General features: G+C 36.6%; 1 protein-coding gene across 4 annotated transcripts in view; it reads left to right on the top strand.

Annotated features, from left to right (window-relative positions):
* Positions 1 to 798: 798 nt before the first annotated feature.
* The window catches only part of PRRC2B (proline rich coiled-coil 2B), a 52975-nt gene continuing 30713 nt past the window's right edge, over positions 799 to 23060 (top strand). For all 4 annotated transcript variants that reach the window (XM_044663971.1, XM_044663970.1, XM_044663973.1 and 1 more), the window contains exons 1-9: positions 799 to 963; positions 2561 to 2738; positions 5530 to 5632; positions 10747 to 10819; positions 15389 to 15532; positions 19603 to 19844; positions 20258 to 20379; positions 20820 to 20962; positions 21433 to 21523. In XM_044663971.1, coding sequence (XP_044519906.1) covers positions 849 to 963; positions 2561 to 2738; positions 5530 to 5632; positions 10747 to 10819; positions 15389 to 15532; positions 19603 to 19844; positions 20258 to 20379; positions 20820 to 20962; positions 21433 to 21523 — 1211 coding nt within the window. In that variant the 5' untranslated portion in view covers positions 799 to 848. The remainder of the gene's footprint in view (positions 964 to 2560; positions 2739 to 5529; positions 5633 to 10746; positions 10820 to 15388; positions 15533 to 19602; positions 19845 to 20257; positions 20380 to 20819; positions 20963 to 21432; positions 21524 to 23060) is intronic.

Genomic DNA, 23060 nt, shown 5'->3' with positions numbered 1-23060 from the left:
GAGAGAAGAAAAGAATGGCATTTGGTTTAATAATGGCCTGGATTTGGAGCATGGGATATAAATGAAACTTCTTAGACTTTTCTTCTCAAACTTCTTTAGAATGTCAGAATAGGGGGCAGCTGGGTAGCTCACTGGATTGAGAGCCAGGCCTAGAGAGGGGAGGTCTTAGGTTCAAATCTAGCGTTAGACACTTCCCAGCTGTGTGACCCTGGGCAAGTCACTTGACCCCCATTGCCCACCCTTACCACTCTTCAGCCTTGGAGCCAATACACAATACTGACTCCAAGACGGAAGGTAAGGGTTTATAAAAAAAAAAATGTCAGAATACAGGTAGGACAGTCCACTGGCAGGACTATGGACATTTGTCTCTAACATACTATGTTAATGCTAAGATTTTCTGGTTTGTTTATGTGTTAAATCTTTCCTGATTATCTTCACAAATATGTTTTTGTTGACTAAGCTGATGTATATTAATGCTTTCCTTTTGAGTTACTTATTTGTATTCTTTCTTCCATTAGTGTTTTGATTTTTCTTCAACAGAACTAGAGAATAAATGGATTTTTTTGGACTATTATCTATTTTCTTTGATGAGCTAAATTGATGCATCCAAGTATTTCGTAAATTTACTGCCGTCTCAAAGGTTGTCCTGAATGCAGAGAACCTGAAGAGAAATAGTGCTATGTGGCTTCGTAATAGATGCCAGTTTTTCACATCTTAGCCAGATTTGTTAGTTTCAAAGTTTGACCAGAAGGGTATGAGCTAATTGAGATTTCTTCTCTTTCTTATTTTAAAGGCAAATCGGGAGTGGTGCCGAGAAAAATTTCCTTACTAGATGACATTTCATCGCAATGTCAGATCGTTTGGGGCAAATAACCAAGGGAAAGGATGGGAAAAGCAAGTACTCGACACTCAGCCTATTTGATAAGTATAAAGGAAAGTCAGTAGAAGCTATAAGAAGCACAGGTAAGGAAGCAGAAAACCACTTGTTCTACTTAGACAGGAATCTCTATATTAAAAGCCATAGGAGGGGCAGCTAGGTGGCTCAATTTATAGAATGGCAGGCCTGGAGATGGGAGGTCCTGGATTCAAATGTGGCCTCAGAGACGTCCTAGCTGTGTGAACTTGGGCAAGTCACTTAACCCCAAGTACTTAGCCCTTACCATTCTTGTACCTTGGAAATGATAGTATAGATTCTAAGATAAGTAAGGGTTTGTTTGTTTGTTTTTTCTTTTTTTTTTTTTGTTTGTTTGTTTTTTTTACTTTTAAATGGAAAACTAAAAACCATAAGAATATAATAAATACCACACTGACTCAAACTAAGTAGGAACCATGGAGTCTATCATTCAATCCTCAACAAGGCCATTAGGAGCATTTTGTGAGAAAGTCTTGGTTGTTCTTGTTTTGAAAGACTCTGAAAGTTAGGGAGACTTTAAAAATATTTCTAGTTTACCATTCTGGAAAGCCTTTACAAAAACCATTTGTATTTGTTTCCTCTTCTGCTTCTTGGAGTGTTGATTTCTATAAGTTCAATAACTTCTTTTTGAAATTATACTTGTTATTGGCCTGAAGCCAATTCTAAGCTTCAAGGATGACTCCCCCTTCTTCCTGTCTTTGTAATCTTCATCCCTGGTACTGTCATTTTCTTCACTGTAAAATAGCTATGTGACTCTGAGCAATTCACTTTACCTCTCTTTGCCTCAGTTTCCTCATCTTAAAATGGGGGTAATAATAGCACTTATCTCATGTAAGGATAAAATGAGATAGATATAAAGTGCTATGTAAATTTTAGCTATAATTATTATTATGCAGTGAACAAATCCATGTTGAATTTTTTTATGTTCATCATGATTTTTTTATGAAATAAATTAGTTTTCTCTTCTAAATTAAGATTATGGAGTTCAAACTTAAGTTGAACCAGTTATGTCAGTCCAGAAAATGGGGTTTTATATTTCTTGCCAATAATCTTTTTATCCTTCCTTGTCTCTAAAATGGGAGCCCCAATATGGATTTTCAGTACCTACTACAGCCCTGAAGAAGACCATCAGTTCAATACAATAGACATCTTTTAAGTACCTATTATATGCAAGCAGGAAGACTTGAGTTCAAATCCAGCCTACTAGCAGTATAACTGTGGGCAAGTCACTTAACTCTGTTTGCCTCAGTTTCTTCTTCTGTAAGATGAGCTCAAGAAGGAAATGGCAAATCACGCCAACATCTTTGCCAAGAAAATCCCAAATGGGATCATAAGAGTCAGACACTACTGAAATAAGTGAACAACAAATTACATAAAATCACTGTTTTAGGCTCTAGAAACAAAAAATTTGAAAACTAAATCTGACAACTCCCAAGGAGCTTATAATCTGATAAGGAAATATGACTTCTCCCCAGAGGGAGACTCCTTATTTTTGTCACTCTTACGTTTATTCTGTGGTACTTTGTATTTATGTGTGTTTTAAATTGTTATCATTCAAGATTCGAAACTGAAACTGCTGATATGGTTTAGCTCCTTTGGTGACCTTTTACCTTTTAATATTTATTGTCATCACTTCCAATTTTGCAGTTATTCCTAGACATGGCTTACAGAGTCTCGGGAAAGTTGCCACTGCCCGGCGAATGCCGCCTCCTGCAAACCTACCAAGCTTGAAGTCTGAAAACAAAGGAAACGACCCTAACATCATTATAGTGCCCAAAGACGGTACAGGATGGGCAAACAAGCAGGACCAGTCAGACCAAAAGAGGTAAGGCAGACTGCTTATAAATGTCGTCACAAACTTAGTCATATAGGAAGCGTTTGTTATCTTGTTGGCTCAGCTTATAATGTTTCCTAGGATCTACTTTTTGCAGCATTTCCAATTCTCGAATTGAGAATTAAGGAAAGTCAAATCAAAGAATAGCTCCCTCTTTAGCCTTCCATTGCTATGGGTGATTTCTTGTTTCTTGTCTTTGCCTAGATGTTGGAATGGTACTATCCAAAATGGCAGAATTTTTATGGGTAATATTTGTCTTTAAAGTATCTTTTAGATTGCTTTATCACAAAAATGAATAATATGGAAATAGGTATGTGATACTTTTGTATAACCCTGTGGAAGTGCTTATTTGATCCAGGAATAGGGAGAGAAGAGGGGAGGGAAAGAAAATGAAATATATAAACATGGAAAAGTATAAAAAAAAATAAAATAAAGTATTTTTTATTTGCCCTTAAAGCAGGCACGCTGTGTCTCATTCTGGAAAATACCTGTTACCACAAGTTTCCATAATGACTTATTATATACTGCTTTTGGTAACGTTTTGCTATTCCTTGGAAAGTTTTACTGAATATAAGTGTCAAGGACAATCATGCATGTTAGTAAACTTGGGGTTTTCTGACTGATTACATTCAGCTTTTTAAGAGAACCCTGTATGATCTTTTGCATTTTGTTTAATTAAACCTTAGTGCTAGCATGTTCTAGGCATAGCTCCTTGAGCTTTGACTGGAAAAGGATGAATTTCAGGGAGTAGGAATTAAGACATGAGAGTAAAGAGTCTCTTCATAATTGCTTGCCAGAGAACTATTTGTTAGAGCTGCTTGCTAGATAGCAAGACCATTACTGTTTTTCACTCTTAGAACAAGAAGCTGAAAACATTGTTTTCTCTTATCTCTGGAAGCAATCATGATAGCATCTATTCTGAACTTAATAAGTGGATAGCTTGTAAGGTGAGTAAACAGATGAGAGAGGGAGCATGGTAAGCTGATCTATTAATAATAATATTTTCACATTTCTAGAGTTTTAGTTTTACAGAAAACCTTTTTCACATCAACCCTATGAGGTAGGTAGAGTGTTATTATCCCCCTTTAATATAGGGAGAAAATTAATGTTTAGAGAGCTTGAAAGGACCTTATAAGTCACTTAGGCCAAGTCTTTAATTTTTTTTTTTTTTTTTTTACCATTGAAAAAATTGAGGCCCTAAGAGGTTGTGAGCTTGAGCTCTCTGATATTCAAGGCCAGGTAATCTGATTCTAAAGCCAGTGTTCTTTGAATAATAGCATGTTGACTCTATCAAGCCAATATTTCCAGGTTTAGAAAGTAAATCCAAAATTTAATTAGATGAAAAGATGTTTAAGAATAGCTATAGTGAAAGCATAAAATTTTTATTCTTTGAAAAATATAGGGGCAGCTGGGTAGCTCAGTAGATTGAGAGCCAGGCCTAGAGACGGGAGGTCCTAGGTTCAAATCTGGCCTCAGACTCTTCCTAGCTGTGTGACCCTGGGCAAGTCACTTGACCCCCATTGCCTAGCCCTTACCACTCTTCTGCCTTGGAGCCAATACATAGTATTGACTCCAAGATAGAAGGTAAGGGTTTTAAAAAATATATGTGTTTGTGTGTGTGTGTGTGTGTGTGTGTGTGTATCTTTTAAAAATCACACAAGTTCAAAATTTTTGTGTGCTTTGTCTTGAAAATAATTATTATGCAAAGTATATGAATGATGAAATTTAGGGTCTCCTTTTGGTTCAGAGAAAATGATTGGTTGCTATTTAAGATTGTTCAGTAATAAAATGTTTAACTGCTTTAATGAAGAATATTCATGCTAGAGCAGATCCACAAGGAGTGAGGTAAAAGAAGAAAATTTTATAGAAGGAATTGTGCCCGCTCAGGCATTCTCTGTATTTGCTCTGCTGCTTTTTCAGGTGTTCATCTTGAAATGGGTAATGATTTCCCTTCCACTCAAGTCATTTCTTTCTTGTAATGGTGAAAGATAATTGGGGCGGGGACTGATTGCATCTTATTATTCAGGGGTAGGAGGCACAAAAATGACATCTCTGGACTCAGTTGAGCAGAGAGGGTGAAGTGTGGGGGAACCCCAAGGTCTCGCTAGAGTAATCTTTTCTTTGATGTTTAGTAGAAATGAAAAAGAAAGCTTAGATTCTAGCAGAAGTAGTAGGAGGGAAATGAAGAATGGAAACTAACAAGTGAGCTCCTAATATAGGTTAAATTGTTGCATCTCCCCTTTTCCCTCACATCCAAAGCTGGAAAAGCTGTGATCAAATTGAGCTGCTGAATTAAAACACAAGGCTTTCTCATTAAAAAGGTTTTGGTTTTTTTGTTTCTCTGTTGACAAACTTTTTTGTATTTCACGGAGATGAGCTTCTGACAGTTACCTCTTCTGTAAAATGGAGGGCGTTGGACTAGATCAGTTAGATCAGAGAATTCACTGCCTCACACTGAGCAGTTAAATTACTTTCTTTTGCTGCGGCTCAGTCTCCCCCTCTAGAGTTCTCTTTACTTTTATCTCTTACCAAAAAATTGAGCATTTGTAGACAAATGCATTCCTGTAGGGCAGAGGGCTGCTCTGCTCTCATGTAAAAGGCTTGATTTCCCGTTTTTTTGCTGGAATGCTGCAAAAGAAGTTGTCTTTTTAAAGGAGGTAATAATAATAAATAAGGGGTAAGCAGTAGATTTTACTTCCACTAAACAGTCTAGCAGTTGTGGCCTTTGTTACTATCTTATTTTTTCTCTTATGATGACATTTTTTTTGTTGGTTTTGTCTAGTTCCAGTGTGACGGTCGCACAGCCGCAGGAGTCGCTGCTGCAGCCGGGTTTGCAGAAATCTGTCTCCAATTTACAGAAGCCGACACAGTCAATCAGTCAGGAGGTGGGTATATTAGTGTCCATAACCTAAATGTTCTCTATGCTCAGTGCCCCTCTCCCCCATTTTTGCTGGGAACAAGCAATAGCTATGTGAATGAAACTTGGGAAAATGTTTCTCTGATATTAAACATTTTGTTTAATGTAAAACAATAGGTTTGTTGAATGAACACAAACCATGAGTAGAAATTGATTGGATTTGGTGGTCTTTCTTTTCTCCCTTCCCTTCTCTCTTCTCCTTTCCTCTTTTTCTAGTACCTTTCTTCATCCCTTTCCCAGAGGGCCATTCCTTGTGAAAAAGAGAAGAAAAGAAAAATACTTCAAATATTAACCAATACTAAGCATACATATAGTTTTCTACATCCATAATCGTCTACCTTTGCAAAGATGGGAAGGATGTATTTTCTTTTTTCTTTTGTAGGGTTGAGCTTGAGCATTATAATTACAATGTTCAGTTTTATTTGTATTGATGATTTTGTTATTTTCATGAACATTATTGTAGTACTTGTATATACTATTTTCATGGTTCAGCTGACTTCACTTTGTATCAATTCATATGTATTCTTATGTTTCTCTGTATTCTTCATAGTTTTTTTATGGCACAATGTTACCGTCACACACAATATTTTGTTTAACAGTTCCCCAGGTATGGTTCTCTATTTTATTTCCACTGTGTTGTGTGTGTGCACACACATATTTGAATTCCTTGGAGGTATATACTTAGTAGTGAAATCTCTGGATCTGGATCTGAATCCTTTTAACACTTTCTTAATTGCTTAAGTGCTTTCCAGAATGGCCACATTGGAGATCTGATTTAATTTGATTGCTGTGAGTGACCTTGTGCTTATAGAATCACCTGGTATCCAGAAACTAGAAACCACATATAGCAAAGAAACTACTTTTTTTGCTTGATCATTTTTCAGTTTCCGGATTAGTAAAGTGAGTTTACCCACCTAATTTTCCCCTCCCCTCTATCATAGTCTGCCTATTGGGCTTGATTTATAGGAATAGGAAGGTAGATTTACTGGGTACCAGAAAATTATAATGTGGTAAACTATATTCAGTTCTATGGGTGTGAACATGTATTAAAAGACAACAGATCTTGCTTAGATACCTAGGAACCAGTGAGTCTCTCAAAAAGCACAGTAGATAAAGTGCTAGACTTGGAGATAGGAAAACCTGAGTTCATATTCTGCATCAGATACTTATGTGACCCTGGGCAAGTAAATCATTTAATCTGTCTTTGTTTCAGTTTCCTGAACTTCGAAATGGGCATAGCACTTAATTTACATGACAGTTGCGGAACTCAAATGAGATAATATATATGAAGGGCTTTGCAACCCTTCTAGTATACAAATTCTAGTAGTTATTATTAAAGCAACAGGATTTACATTGAGATTATATTGTTATCTGGTCAGGAAATAGCTTTTCAGATCTTTTCTTTTTAAACTTTTAATTGAAATTTTGGGCAAGTACATGTCAGTGGCCTTAAAAGTATTTTTTAAGTACTATATTATTGTATTAATACAAGAACAAATTGTAGTAATCTTTACCTTCTATCTTAGAATCAATACTGTGTATTGGCTTCAAGGCAGAAGAAGGGTAAGGGTTAAACAGTGGGGGTTAAGTGACTTGCCTAGGATCATACAGTTGGGAAGTGTCTGAGGCCAAATTTGAACTCAGGACCTCCTGTCTCTAGGCCTGGCTCACAATCCACTAAGCCACTTAACCTGCCCGTCTAAAAACCTTTTAAAAAATCCACAAACTTAAAAACCACATAAGTTGGAGATGGAAGATTTATTATTTTGAATGTGTTGGGCCCTGCTGTTGACCCACTGAAGAATACACAGGGTTGAGGTAAAATCTAGTTTCCCAGGGGGCAGCTGGGTAGCTCAGTGGATTGAGAGCCAGGCTTAGAGACGGGAGGTCCTAGGTTCATATCCGGCCTCAGACACTTCCCAGCTGTGTGACCCTGGGCAAGTCACTTGACACCCATTGCCTACCCTTACCAATCCTCCACCTATAAGTCAATACACAGAAGTTAAGGGTTTAAAAAAAAAATCTAGTTTCCCAGAGCTTAATTTCTTTGATTCCTAGAGTTCATTAATTGCTGTGTATGTTTCAGTGCTGTGTCTTAGTCTGGGAAAATAAGTCAGTGAAGTCTGAATTCTCAAATTTTTGACTGTTCAATTCAGATTCAGATTTTTGACTCTTCTAAAAAGACACAGCTGGCAATTTTTGTACCAGAGACAAAACTAACTACATTTTACTGACTAATCATTCAGTGCTTTCTTCCATTGTCACATTGACATTTGTTCCCACTGCAGTGCCAGTGATTGGCACGAAAGATGCACACTCCTGCCTGTGGATAGACTTGAAACAAAGCTCAGGTCTAGGTAGACAAGACATGAAGGTCTAGGTTAGACAAGGATGAAGCTCCTCAATACCTGCATGATTTCACCCCCACGACCCCCCAATTTGCTGGATGGTCCTATCTCTTACTTGTTCACTCTAATGACTTTTATATATGCTTTTTTGAAATTTCCTTATATTCCCCTATTCCTCTATTAAAATCTCTTGAAACAGAAAAATAGTTAACCATATTGAATGACAAAACAACTCTGCCTTATGCTCTGTGCAAAAGCATTCTCCTGTACCACTTCACTAAGAAGAGTAATATATGTGCCCTTTGTTCTTTGGATCAAGATTGTTCATTGCAATTCACATATCTTTTAGTATTATTCTTTTATGTTATTGTAGTCATTGTGAATATTGTTCTCTTGGTCCTGTTTTCTTCATCCTACATTCATGCATCCATCATTCATGCAGCTTTTCCATCTTTCTCTAATTTCTCGTATTTGTCATTTTTTATGGTATAATGATATTCAATTACATTCCTTTGTTATAGTCTATTCAGTCATTCCCATCCATTGGCATCTCCTTTTTTCCAGTTTGTTTTTCATAGCACATAAAATACTGCTATTAATATTTTGGTCTATGTGGGGGTTCCTTCTGTCTGACTTTCTAGGGGTTTGTTGTATTTAACCCAGTGGTTAAAGCAGTAGGTCAGAGGATATGATCAGCTTAGTGACTTTATAGAATGCTTAGTGCAATTCACAATTCTACCAATTGAGTGAGGTTTTTTCTGTCATCTGACAGACTCTCCAATATTAAATTTTTTGTTTTTACTGTCTTTGCCTATTTGAAAGGTATGATACGAAACTTAAAAGTTTCTTAAATTTGCATTTTTCTTATTAGTGACTTGGAATATTTTGTCTTATAGCTACTAATAGTTTGTGTTTCCTCTGAAAACTTCATAGCCTTTGACCATTTATCTATTGTGAAATGGTTCTTGGTCTTATATATTTATGTACAAAATTCTATTTGTAGCTTTGATTTAAATATTTTATCAGGAATATTGGATGCAATAATTTCCCCTCTAAATAACAGCTTCTTTTCTTATTCTAATTGCAATGACTTCCTGTTTATTTGATACATGCATTTTTTAAAAAAGCATCTGTTTTGTGCCAGGTACTCTGCTAGGTGTTGGAGATACAAAAACAAAAAACAAGACAGTTAGTACCCTTGAGAAATTTATATGCTATTTGAGGGTGGCAGTAAATAACATGCCCACAAGTAAGGAAATACAAAATGTAAACAAAGCAATTTGGGGGAGGAGAAAAGTACTAGCAACTGGATGGATTAAGAAAGACCTGATGGAACGAGGTGGCACCTGAGCTAAATCTTGATATGGTGTGGAGGGAGCTACTCTCTAGGCTTGGAAGACAACATAGACCTGAAGATGGCATATGAAATGTTATGTATGGGGAATTGCAGATGTAAGTGGAATGCTCCCATCCATACAAACCATTTAGGGAAATAGTCTAACTTAATCATTGTACATGTTTAAGAAAATTATTATATTGAACATTACTATACTTTTAAATATATCTTCATAGTCTGCTTTTCCAGATTAAAAATATAGAGATATTGAGTAACTTGAGGGCCCCTCATTGTTTTGGCATAAAATTCCTGGATACAGTAAGTGTTAAGTATTTTTTGACTGACTGTTGAAGGGATAGGTTGGGGAAAAGTCTTAAATTGTTAGGGCACTTCCTGTCAGTCACCCAAACCATTTTAAGCTGTTGGGGTTTTGTGTTTGTTTTTTAAATATCTTAACTCCTTTTATAATTGGAAGAGAAAAGCAGCTAGTATTAATAAGTGAAGGCAACAGCAAAGAATAATAGCTCCCAAAGGAAAATTGGATTAAGTTTGAGACCCAGTAAATTATTTTTTTCTTTTTATACTTTTAATATTTCATTGTTTTCCTTCAGTTAGTGAAAAAGTTTTAAAATAAAGTTTGACCCAAATTCTTCTCCTCCCTGAGACAGCAAGCAATCTAATACAGAGTTTATATGTGCAATAATGTAAAATATTTTTCCATATTAGTCATTTTCTGGATCGCACAAACAAAATGTGAAGAAAGAAAAGTGAAATATAATATGAGACCCAGAAAATTTATTAAAGAGGGAGAACATAATCCTAAAAGTATTGTACCATATAGAGTAAGAATGAAAATTTTTTTTATATAAAAAGATGATGTTAGTAGCCTATAAGCCACTTTGACTTTTGCTAATTGAGGTAATAGTGACATACAGTTGTCACTAATATTTTGAAAGTCATAAATTTAATGGGCACAAACCAAAAAAAGGGTAAAAATTTTATTAACAACCCCTAAGTTTTAATAAGAGAAAATCCAATGAGTTAACAACCAAGCAAAGAAAATGCTTTTCTTTTTTGTGTCTTGTTCCAAGCCTACTTGAAATTCTTCCACTTTAGGTCTGTTTTTCTTCTTCTCTTCCAGAAAGAGTTATAGATATTATATGTGTTTGTGTATAATTCTGATTCTACTGATTCTTCCCTGCAACATCTCACAAGATTTTAAAGTGTGCACTTTTGAAATGGGTATAAAACTTGAAGTGTTTGTGGTTGGTGGGCACGAGAGCAGATAGAACAGGCCCACAAGGGACTGAACTGAAGATTTTGACTTCATTTGTACTGGACTGTAACCATGTAAACTAATCACCTATCACCTCATTTTTTCCCCCTTCCTTTTTATAGAGTACAAATTCAGTGCCAGGTGGACCAAAGTCATGGGCACAGCTGAATGGAAAGCCAGTAGGACAAGAAGGTGGTGAGTGTGGGTAGAGGGGGCTATATAGTAAACTATTGAGATGGGCCTTGTCAGCCTTAATTTGACCTGGCATGGTGCAAGGTAATTCTGAATACCTTAATTTTAAAGTCTTTGGATATTATGTTATTAATGCTGTGCTGCATATGTAGCTGGTTCTCTTCAGTGTGTTGATTCTTTGAAAACATATTCTCAAATGTTCATGTTGAATTTATAGGAGAACTGAATAGTCTACTTTGTCAGTCTGTGATTTGTTGGTACTACTAATTGCTTGGTTTGGTAGGATTGTATATTTCTTCTCTGCCAGAACTCCTAAAAAAGTGTTGCTCTACATTGCACTTTCTTTAGGTATGGAGTTATAAATAATACCACCTTAGGGACTTTGTTGCTTGGTTATTGGCAATTATGTAAAAGAAAACAGATTAAACCTATCGAGGAAAAGGGGGTAGGTGTGGGTATTGAGAGAGACTATTCTGTAATTTCACAAATAAATGATTGACAATTCTCCAGAATGAGAGAGAAATATAGAAATTGAATAGGGATTATCTCAAAAGCAGGGATTCATAGAAATCTAAATTCCTATTGGTTCTACAAATGCTAGAGGCTCTTAAGTCAAACTTGAACTAGAAGGAATACAGACCAGATGAATGCCTACAAAGTATATTTCAGAGTAGGAGCAAAACTATAGCTTCTCCACAGGTGATAAAGACACCTCCAGCTATTATGATAGTGGTTGTTCTGTTTATTTTTGGAAGGCTAAAGAAGAGGAAAGTTTTCTGTAACACCTTAGGAGAACTTTGTCTACAAGCTAGAATCCATAACTTTTTAGAAAGGAAAGAGAAAGGATTTGGTTTCTGAGAAAATTTTATTATGCTAAAACTAACATCCTTTCTTCTTTAGAGTTTTAATCCCCTGTTCTTTATCAGGGAAATGATATGCAGGAGATATGAGATATTATATGAATGTATTCAGTTCATAGTATTGGTTGATGCTAGAATTAGGTCACTGGTGTTAAGAAATTATAAGCATTTTGGATTGATATATTCAGACCATTATAGTCAGTTGTGAAATACTTAGGAGGGGAAAAAAGTCCTAAAAATAATCACCATTCAAATCTTGTTTCCAGTGCTTAAAAGACAGCATGGTACATTGGAAGAAATAATGGCTTTGGGGTCAGGCCAAAGGTTCAAATCCCACCTCTGCCACATGCTGCATGTGCCATCTTAGGCAAGTCAATTAATCTCATTGGAATTCAATTCCTTATCTATAAAATGAGAGAGTGAGACTGGGATCCTAAATTTAGAGCTGAGAGGGACCTTATAGTTCATCTGGTTCAACCTCCTTATTTTGTATATGAGGAACTGAATCCTAAAGTCTCACATGTTTTAAGTACCAGTGTCTAGGATTTGAATCTAGGGCTTCTGAAACCAATTCCAGTAAAATCTCATTGTATCATTGCCTTGCTCTATACTAAATAGCCTTTGTTGGCCCTTCTGCCTGTAGATCTAGGATACTATGATATGATCATGTGATTTGAATAATAGTGGTTTTTAGGACTCCTTAGATCTAGTCATAGCATCACTACTAAGTTTTTTGACCCTAGAAGTCAATTTTCCATTAATTCATCCAATATTTATTAAATTGATTCCATATATATGCATAGCACTGCTAGTTAGTTGTTGGGGGAAAATACAAAGTTTAGTTAATATTTTATTACTCGTATCAGAATATAAGTTCCATAAAGATGGAAATTGCCTTTTTTCCTCAACGGGATTACATTCTAAGGCAGGATGTCACAAACACACATGATTATAAGGAAAAATATTCATGGTAAGTGAGAGTGTCAAAATGCTATGTTAGGTCAACTCCAAGTAAAGGCTAAAAAGATACAGGAAGAGGAATGTTTTGAGTAAGACTAAATAGAAGAGGTGGCATTTGAATTGCGGTTTGAGGGATAGGTACGAATTCCAGGCATACATTGAATAGCATGAGCACAAGATAAGCATATGGTGCATTACCAGGGGACAGTGAATAGTAGGCTAAGCAGTTTGGCTAAAGTGTAAAGTTTGTGGAGTTGATAACATTAAATAAAGTTGGAATGGTGGGCTAGTAACAGATTATGGAAGACTTGGAATTTGCCTGCAAGACTTTTAGTTCTTAATTCATATTGGGTATGAGATAATGACTGGATTTTTTTTTTTTGTTAACTTTGTATTAACTAGCTTTGTGTACTGCTTTTTTTTTTTTAATTTTTTTTAAACCCTTAACTTCTCTGTATTGGCTCCTTGGTGGAAGAGTGGTAAGGGTGGGCAATGGGGGTCAAGTGACTTGCCCAGGGTCACACAGCTGGGAAGTGTCTCAGGTCGGATTTGAACCCAGGACCTCCTGTCTCTAGGCCTGACTCTCAATCCATTGAGCTATCCAGCTGCCCCCTTTGTATACTATTGATAGTAAAAAGAAACGTGTTTTTTTGTTTGTTTGTTTAAGCCCTTACTTTCCATTTTAGAATCAATGTTGTATGTATTGGTGCCAAGACAGAAGAGTGGTATGGACTAGGCAATGTGGGTTAAATGAATTGCCCAGTGACACACAGCTGGGAAGTTTCTGAGGTCATATTTGAACCCAGGACCTCCTATCTCTGGGCCTGGCTTTATCCACTGAGCCTCCTAGCTGCCTCTGAAAGAAATTTTAATAGGAGCTGTGTTAATAATAAGAGGAAGTATGGTTTTGTGGGAAAAGCACTGGATTTGAAGTCAAGAGGACCTGAGTTTATATACTGACTGCAGTTTACTAATTGTATGAGATGGTAATCATGAAAGACCCATGTTGACAGTACTGGCCACTGAAGTACTAATTTTCCACAAAAGAACTAAAGCATGTTTTATCAATTCTCCTTTAGGATAGTTGGCAAAAAATGTTTGATTTCAATTTTGCCCCTGTTCTTTACCAAAGGGTAGTATATTTTACCTTTTAGATGTTGCATTTGTGAAGATGATTATTGTCTTTGTAATAGAATTATATGTAATCTGTTATTTTTCTAACCATTTTTTTTGACCCTTACCTTCCACTTTGGAATCAATACTTTGTATTGGTTCCAAGGCTGAAGAGCAGTAAGGGCTAGGCTATGAGGGTTAAATGTCTTGCCCAGAGTCACACAGCTAGGAAGTGCCTGAGGTCAGATTTGAACCCAGGACCTCCCACCTCTAAGCCTGACTCTCAATCCACTGAGCCACTTACTTGCCCCCTTCTTTTAGGATTCTAGATAATGCTAAAGATTTTTCCAGTTTAAAGATTCTTTGCAAATAATGATAACTTAGATTTATATAATGCCTTTCTTCCTAAGATACTGTACAAATCAAATATATAATTGATGCTTATAATTATATTACCATGGCCATCTATGCAAAAAAGCTAGCCTGAACATTGACTTTTTAGATCAAATAATCACTCATTTTAAAAAACTGACTTCTTGATATTTTATTCTTGTTTTTTATACCTTTTATACCATGAAATGGTTGTAAGCTAGACAGATTCTTCACAGTAGTAGAAATCCTTTGTACCACTTATAAGTGGACCTCCCTGGTTAATATTTTGTGAATAACATGTACAGTTATTATAATGGCAGGTTTATTTGATTTGGGGGCTTCCTTACTAACTTGATGGAAGATGAGTTGCTGCCTTCTGTGTCTGCAGTAATCCCAGCTGCATCCTTTTGGCAGTCTGCCTTGGTTAAGCAGGACCATGAATCAGTAGTGGTAATTATACCTAGGGGAAACTTGTGCTTAAACTATGCAGGGAACAGTGGAACAGCACATGCCATAGGCAGGCATTTGGTGTGTGATTATTATTATTACCATTGTTACAGGCATTACCAAATTTATGGTGAGCAGGAAGTCTGTTCGTCCTAACAGAAAATTTCACTAAATCCCACTGTGCATTCTTGAATGTGCTTCACTTATCCCCAAGGGCTAAATGTTTGGGATAAGAGGGTTTGAAGAGATGTAAACAAAAATGAACAGAGAAAAGATAGACCTTTAAGCATAAAGGGGTAGGAACAGTTTGGAAACAACTGTTATAGGTGCCACATAAAAGTACTGCCAGCTACTTTAGTTAAATTTCCTGAAGATGATATATGAAAGTTCAAAGTTCAGTGTGGTCACATGTTATCCTTTTTCAAAGATGACATGGCTGACTCATCATCTGTAGGGCTTGAAATTTAAATTTTATTTTTTTCCAGGACTGGTGATGAATTTGTACTTAATCAGCCACATCCCATCAACTGTCCTCCTTATAACCAACTGAATTAGTTTGCAAGCTAGTTTACACTGATAGGGCTACAGTGGTATGTGGTCTGTAGCCAGAAAGTTGTTAACTTGCCTACTTTGAGGATGGAACACATGACCTTTGTCCCTCACTACCATTGTACTCTAATCAGCCCAGGATAAGCAATTGTTTTTGTATATCATGGCTTTAAATGAGCCACAGAGTCAAATTTTAAAATTTATAGTTATACAAAACTTTCGTGATTCTTAACTCATTCTTTCCGTTGAGTCTTCCTGGTTTATTTGACAGGTTCAAGGGGCTCAAGCCGACTATTATCCTTCTCTCCCGAGGAATTTCCGACGCTGAAAGCAGCTGGCGAGCAGGACAAGGTTGGCAAAGAAAAGGGCGTCTTAGATCTGTCGTATGGGCCAGGACCAAGCCTCCGCCCACAGAGTAAGTCTTTAGGATTCCCTGTATTTGACCACCCATTGAAAAAGCAATGTTTTTTGTTTGTTTTTTTCCGTTCTGTCTTTCTGCCTTTCTGGAGTTCTCTAGCTCTCCAGTGGCCAAAATGCAAGGGGCCCCAAAATGTAGATGGGAAATCGTAGCTGCTATTTTTTTTTTTACTAGATTCTGTTGTCCTTAATACCTATTGCCCAGTCTGATCTTGCCTACTTACTTCTCCTCTATCATTTTCGTGTTAGAGGAGGGAAGATTAGTTCAAGAAAACTGATGGAAAATTTACAAAATTACATGGCATTTCTAGCATACAACTGTTTGTTTCTTTGCAGTTGTGGTTTTGATAGGCAGCGGGTCAAACGATTGGTTCACTGATCCTAGTTATGGTCTATGCTAGTGATAGGCAAACTTTTCAAAGAGGGGGCCAAAGGAAAGGAAATGCTCATCTGTCGATCTGTTTCTAAAGCAACTCTTTCGAAGTTTCATTGTATTGTATCCTACTCATTGTATTGGTCAGATTAGGAATGATGTCACAGCCTATCAGCTGAAGTTTGACCATCACTGGTCAATGCTACAATATCCTTTCCAATTATAGATAGACTTCTATCAGTTTAGGTTTTTTATATTGTCTCCTAGGGTTGGGAAAAATGTAAGAGGGTTACATTTAAGGAGATGTGACATGTTTTAGTTGGAGGGCCTAAATGCTTCTTAAGGATTTAGTTAAAGTATTTGAAAGTTTACTCATTTGCTGGTCAAAGAGCTTAAACAACTTTTATTCTCATGTACTACCCATTAATCTCCAAATCCTACTCCTTCTCTAGCCTCTCATTGAAGTGTGGTAGAATTGCTTTCATTCTGAATCAGATGTTTGAACAATATAGTTGTTTGTTTTAAACTGGGGAATTTCTGGCCTGGGTGACTAGAGGTTTGGATTCAAGTCTCAACTCAGCCATTTTAACTAATTTTATAACCTGAGTACTCAAGTCTCTTTTTTCATTTTTAAAATAAGTATTGGATTAGAAGATCTGTGAAGGTCCCTTCTAGTTCTCAAACTCCCCTTATTCCTTGGATTTTCTTATTAACTGAATAGAGGATGAATGGCTGCTATCTCTGTCTGAAGTAATTCAGCTGCATCTTTTTGTCAAACTCTGTCAGCAGGATGATGAATCAGTGATGGTAACTATGCCTATAGTAATTATGTGCTTAAACTGTGTAAGGAAAGCAGTGCATGCCATGACAAGTTGGTTGTGTGATTATTAGTATTACTTTTATGGGCTTTCTGTGTGGGATTCAGATACTGGCTTAGCAGTAGTTAATGACTGCTAAAAAGACTTTTTAGTTAGCTGAAAGCTCAGTATGAATGAACAGTGTAACCTGGCTTTCCAAAAATAATTTAATGTAGTTTTATGCTGCATTAACATAATAAGTTTTTAAAATTGTTTCATTGACTTTTTTCCAAACATCACTGTCACTTCCTAATTACCCTGCCCCCCACCCCCAACTTCCTACTCCCTTAACAAAGACGTATACAGTTAAGCAAACCAACTGATATGTCAGCCATATCTGACAGCATATGCAGGATTCAGGCCTTTATCCATAGGAATGAAATCATACTCATCTGAATTCTTTTCTCTTTTAATGTTAATTTTCTTTTTCTATTATTGTGTCCAATAATGTACTGTTCTTTAAGCGCTCTCCATTTCTACTTCTTGCCCCGATTTTTCTCTTTCTCTCTAATCCTCAGTCACCAATTAACTGCATTTCAAACTCAGTATGGTCAAAAGGTAACTCATTCTCTCTTCCCCCTAACTCATGCCTTTTCTGGTCTTCCTTGTTACTGTTGATCTCTATTATTGCTAAGGTTACCACCAGCCTTCTTATCACTCGAATTCAGAACCAAAGTGTCACCTTTGACTCTTCACTCTCCTCTACCCACATATACAAGCAGTGCCAAGTATTTTCATTTCTTTTACTTCAAAAGCTCTTATGTGAATCCCCTTCTCTCTATTCCCAGTGGCTTTCTCATTGGTATCTTTTGCCTCGTTTCTCTTCATACTCCAATCCATCTTCCATATAGCTGCCAGCATGATTCTTCTAAAGTTTTCTGACCATTCATTTCTTCATTCAATAAACCCCAGAGCTAGGCCTTAGCATAGTTTCTGGCAGAGAGTAAGTGCTTAATAACTACTTGATTAATCAGTTTCCTGTTATTACTAGTAATTGGGGCATTTCCCCCCTAAATTTTTGCATTTTTTCTTTTGAAAATTCTTTGACCACAAACTTTTTTAAAATTGGCCTTTTCTTCTTTTTTTAAATTGAACCCTTATAATCCAGTTTTATAATCAATTCTTTGTATTGGTTCTATGGTAGAAGAGCAGTAAGGGCTAGGCAGTGAGGATTAAATGACTTACTGGAAAGATAGTGTTGGTTTGCACAGAGCTATTTATATATAAAATAAATTTATATTTATGTTAGTTCCTAATGTGTTTTGGACAGCAGACTTTTCATTAGAGATATTTGATACAATGGTTTTCCCCCCCTCCCTCATTCAATAGTTTCTTATTCTAGTTGCATTCATTTTTGTTAGTGCAAAAAGGCCTTTTAATTTTACAGATTCAAAAATAACTTTTAAATAACTTTCAAATAACTTTTAAAAAATGTTTACTTCTGTTTCTTGTTTGGTCAAGAATTCTCTCCCTAACCATTGTTATAAAAGGTGCTCCCCCTAGCCAAAGTTGTAAGGTCACAAATTTATTTATCACTCAAAGTCAGAGACTGTGTGAATACTTGACTGACATGTATAATATAAGCCCCTTAAAGACAGAGTTTATCTCATTTTTGTACTTCTCTAGTACCTAACATAGTGCCTGGGATGTAATAGTTCTTTCAATCAATTGGTTGTTTGTTGTAAAATAGAGAAGGAAATAAGCATATATATGGCCTTTACTATGTGCCAGGAATTGTGCTAAGCATGCTTGCAAATATTATCTCATTTGATCCTCATAGCATTTCTAAGAGGTGAGTGCTATTATTATTCCCACTTTATAGTTGAGGAAACTGAGACAGACAGGTTAAGTGATTTCACCAGTCTTATAACTAGTAAATATCTGAGACCAAATTTGAACTCATTTCTTTCTGACTCCATTTATCTCTAGCTGCTAATAAAGTAGATTCCTATGAATTAAGAGTTTGGATTAAATGATCAAGTCTTAGGTTTTTTTCCCCCAGCGATTCTATGACTATTTTCAGAGCTACATAGACTCTTTGGAGCTTCTGTCTAAGACCTAGTGTTTAGTGTGGTATAATGGGAAAGAGTTATGAATTTGGAATCAAAGGATCTTAATTTGATTCCTGCCTTTATCTGTATATCCGTGGACAAGTAACTTGTGTTTCCTTGGGTCTCAGATTCTTGTAAAACATAAAAAGTTAGATTAGATGATCTCTAAAACTCTTTCTAGCTCTAAATCCCATGATCTTTATGGGATCAATTAAGGTATGAGAAGTCATATTTTTGAGACTTTAATAAATAATTCAGTAAACTTTCATGTGTGGTACCCTTGTCTGAGAGTTATTTAAGAAGAATTTTTTCACTCATTTAATTTTTGAAAGTTTGTAGTTCTATTTCCCAGTAGCTCTTAGTGCAAAAATAAGTGATGCTATTTGATGACACTGCCCTACCAACATAATATATAGCAAGATGGTATAGATTATCACTGTTTTTTAATTTTAGTTACTACTGACCAAAGACTTAATTTGTTTTTATACCTGCTTTAATTTATTTATAGTTTTTGTTCTATGGGCCTGTGCTGATCTATATGTTTGGTCCAGGACCCTGACATTGGACCATATTTCTCATTTTCTCTTGCCACCTAAATGCCCTTTAGGGAGATCCATTTATTCTTGAAGTTGATACTCAGGTGAAAGATTTCTGATTGACCCAATTCAGCTTGATTCTTCAATTTATATACATTTTTTTTAAATGAAAGAGGGGGTCCCTTTGACCTTCATAACCTCACACTGCTCCTTCCCCCCTCCCTCCTTTTTTGCCCCCTTTTAATTTCCAGATGTGACGAGCTGGAGGGAGGGCGGTGGGCGGAACATAACCTCTGCCACATCTCTGACCGCCTCCCCGACTGAGCCGGGCAGCAAGAACTCGAGTACAGGAGATGGAGCCCCCTCCTCGACATGTACCAGCGATTCTAAGGAGCCTTCTCTCCGCCCGGCTCAGCCTGTCCGAAAAGGGGCTTCACAGTTCATGGGAAATGTATACCACCCACCTACATACCATGACATGCTTCCTGCTTTTGTAAGTCCTAAGTGTGTAAAATTTTTCTTGAAGTTGGATTGTATCCAGCAGACCTTAGCTCAGATGGTTGAGTCTTTTTCACATTATTCAAATCCTTCTACCCGGATGTGTAATTTTAGAAGTTTCTACCCTTTTGCATTTTCTTAGTATTTAATTATTTCAGCACTGGTTTTTCAGTGTCAAAAAAGCTAGCATTCCCCAAGACAGCCTCATTCCTAAATTTTTTAACTTGTATCAGGAAATAAACGAAAGGGTGGGAGTTAGTTCAGTTTGGGGGAGATAAATTAGGAAAGCCAAATCTTCTCTATTGTATTCTTCCTCAGATATTCTTTTCTAGGTGAGTCAGATTTGGAAAGAATCATCTATTTTGTATATAGTTATTTGAAAACCTATCTACCAATAATGTGTTTCAGATGTGTTCACAACAGTCACCAGAGACCCAGGGTACAGTGGAACGAGGGTCTTTTCCTCTTCCTCAGCTACGTCTAGAACCTCGAGTTCCTTTTAGACAGTACCAGATGAATGACCAAGATGGGTAAGATTACTATATTTGATGTATAGAGACATAAGGCTCATGTAAGTTTTTATTTAAGAGTAAACTGAATGGAGACATTTGAAAGATTATAAGCAGAGTAGAAGGGTATTTTGGGTTTGGATGTGCTAGTTCTATAATAGACAAGAGACTCTTTAGGTCTTTGGGTATGTTGGTCCAATGTTACATGTTTCTTCAGAATGCCAGAAATAATGAATGCTGACCTTAATACTCACATAGTGAAATAAAGGGCCTCCTTGCCCTATATGAAAATAGGCTAAAAGGAAGATTGAAGGGAGTGATTTTAAACATCAGATATATTGAACATTTAAATAATGGAGACTTATAACTGAAGGGAAAAAAAGAAAGAAAATTGTTTATTTTCCTGCAGTCTGTGTGACTAGCATATACAGTATTATTATTCATCTTCCCCCTCCCAATAGGAAAGAAAACCGAATGGGAATGTCCCGGCCAACTCGCCCCTTAAGGCAGCTAGGGGAACGGGCTCCACGGCCCACCATTATCAATGCTGAAAACCTCAAAGGGCTTGATGAACTTGATATTGATGCTGATGATGGTTGGGCAGGTATGAACTTCAATTGCTTAATTAGTTTTGAAACAACTGCTTGGAAAGGTAGGAATAATAGTAATTCACCTGTGTTTCCCATCTCTTTTCTATTGTTACCAATTTTTTGTATTCTTTGGCATATTTTTCCCCCCTTGGTGAGGAAGTGAAAGAGAGGTATAGAGAAGATTTACATCTTAATGGCAACAGAACTGTGCTTTTTTATTGGCCATCAAACTTGAGACGTTGCCTTTTTTGGTAGTTTTTTAAGTCAGGAGGGCTTTTTTTCTGTGTGTGGGGTGGACAGGATATTGTATTTCCGAGGATTGGGGAAATTTTAGAATGTGACTTTATTGTAGCATTGGTGGTGTCTGTATGGTTTGACTTAGCAACTGATTTGGGGAGCTAGCCTTGAGTTCCGCCATCACGTTGGAAAGATGTTGAAACTCTTTTCCTGGGTTATTTCTTCTTGGGTCCTCCTGTTGCTATAGGTCTTCATGATGAAGTAGATTACTCAGAGAAATTGAAATTCAGTGAAGATGAGGAAGAGGAAGAGGCACTTAAGGATGGAAGACAGAAATGGTAAGAATTCTCTACTTGACCAGCTTTACATAGAATATTGGTTTCTCTAATTTAAACAGATATCTAGGTTTGAAGATATTTAAAATAAACTTTAGGTCCTGTTATAAAGCCTATAATGGCATGGAGGAGTTTTAAAGGCCGTGTCACTAAATTACAAACTCTGACAGGTTCTTCTATTTTGGAAAGACTTCCAAAGTCCTAACAACAGTATTACATTTTGCTTTTTTGAGGACCAACCTATATAAATATGGTGAGGGCCATTACCATTAATTAACCTGACCTTTTAGAATTTAATTATTTGCCTGCAGCAGTCAGTGAAATAGAAAGATTCGGAATGGCCAATCTTGACATTTTCACAGAATTGATACTGGGTATTATTTCCAAGGCAAAAGAGGAGCACTTGAGGTTAAATGCCCAAGGTCACACAGCTAGGAAATGTCTAAGGTCAGATTCTAGTCCTGGATTCTGTCATTAAGCCACTTAGCTGCCTCTTATCCCATTCTTTTTTGTTTATTTGTTTAGTCTCACCGACCTCCTATGGAGTATATAGTTCCCATTCATCATATCTTCTTCCATGTTTTGACACTAGCATAATTCTTTCCTCGCTCCCAGTTAGTTATTAGCACTCTCTCTGTGTCTGTATCTGTCTCCTTGTCTCTCCTCCCTCCTCTTTTCCCAAAATTTCTCTGTATTTTCTTTGTGTTCACTTAGTTGTGTACCTATTGTGTTCTCTCAATAGAAATAGAAGGTCCTTGAGGGCAAGGATTTTTGTCAGAGATTGTCCATGTTGGATGTGACACAATTGGAGGGCTTTGAGGGAACCAAAGGGGTGGGAGAGAGGGGAGAATGTTTAAAGTTTTATTCATATTAAAGAAAATAGTCATGAGAGTATCAGTAATTACTGGCTCATCTGCCTACTTTCTGTGTAAAAATTTTTAAGAAACCAGACCACACATTTTTAAGGACACTGACCTAAAGGTATAGAGAGAATATAAGCTACTACCATGCATGCTTACTGTTTGTTGACTATAAAGAACATGCAATTTGGTAGTTTTCCAACAAAGTGGTTCTCATGTGTGTCAAAATCATAAAAAATATTAACGTCTGAAATGTCAAGCTCCCTTCGATCCTGATTGTTAATGTCACTGGAGGCACAATACTGACATATACTCAGCAGAGGTGATCACCACTATCTGGAGAGAGGCCAGCTCAGAATCTTTCTAGTTTGAAGGATTCCCTGTAGAGTATCAAGTCTTTAAAGTGATCAACACTGTATTGTATCAAACCCAAAACATTACAGAAATTCCTAAAAAAGACTCAAAATTTTAGCCTAACTATCCAGTTAGGAATGGGTAAATAGATTTAAAATAATTTCCACTATGCAAAATGTTTGTTATGCGTTACTGACATAAGATAAGAGTGGAGTCCACATTTAGAAAGGAGAAACATGACGAGATAGGAGGAGGAATATGGGCTGGATTGTTAAGTAGTATAGTTCCCACAGTTTATTTATTCTTCTTGGGGTAGAATTTTCCAA

Source organism: Gracilinanus agilis, chromosome 2 (assembly GCF_016433145.1).
Source record: "Gracilinanus agilis isolate LMUSP501 chromosome 2, AgileGrace, whole genome shotgun sequence".
NCBI classification, from domain to species: domain Eukaryota; kingdom Metazoa; phylum Chordata; class Mammalia; order Didelphimorphia; family Didelphidae; genus Gracilinanus; species Gracilinanus agilis.
The sequence above is the reverse complement of the archived record's forward strand: the minus strand, read 5'-3'. Positions and strand labels throughout refer to the sequence as shown.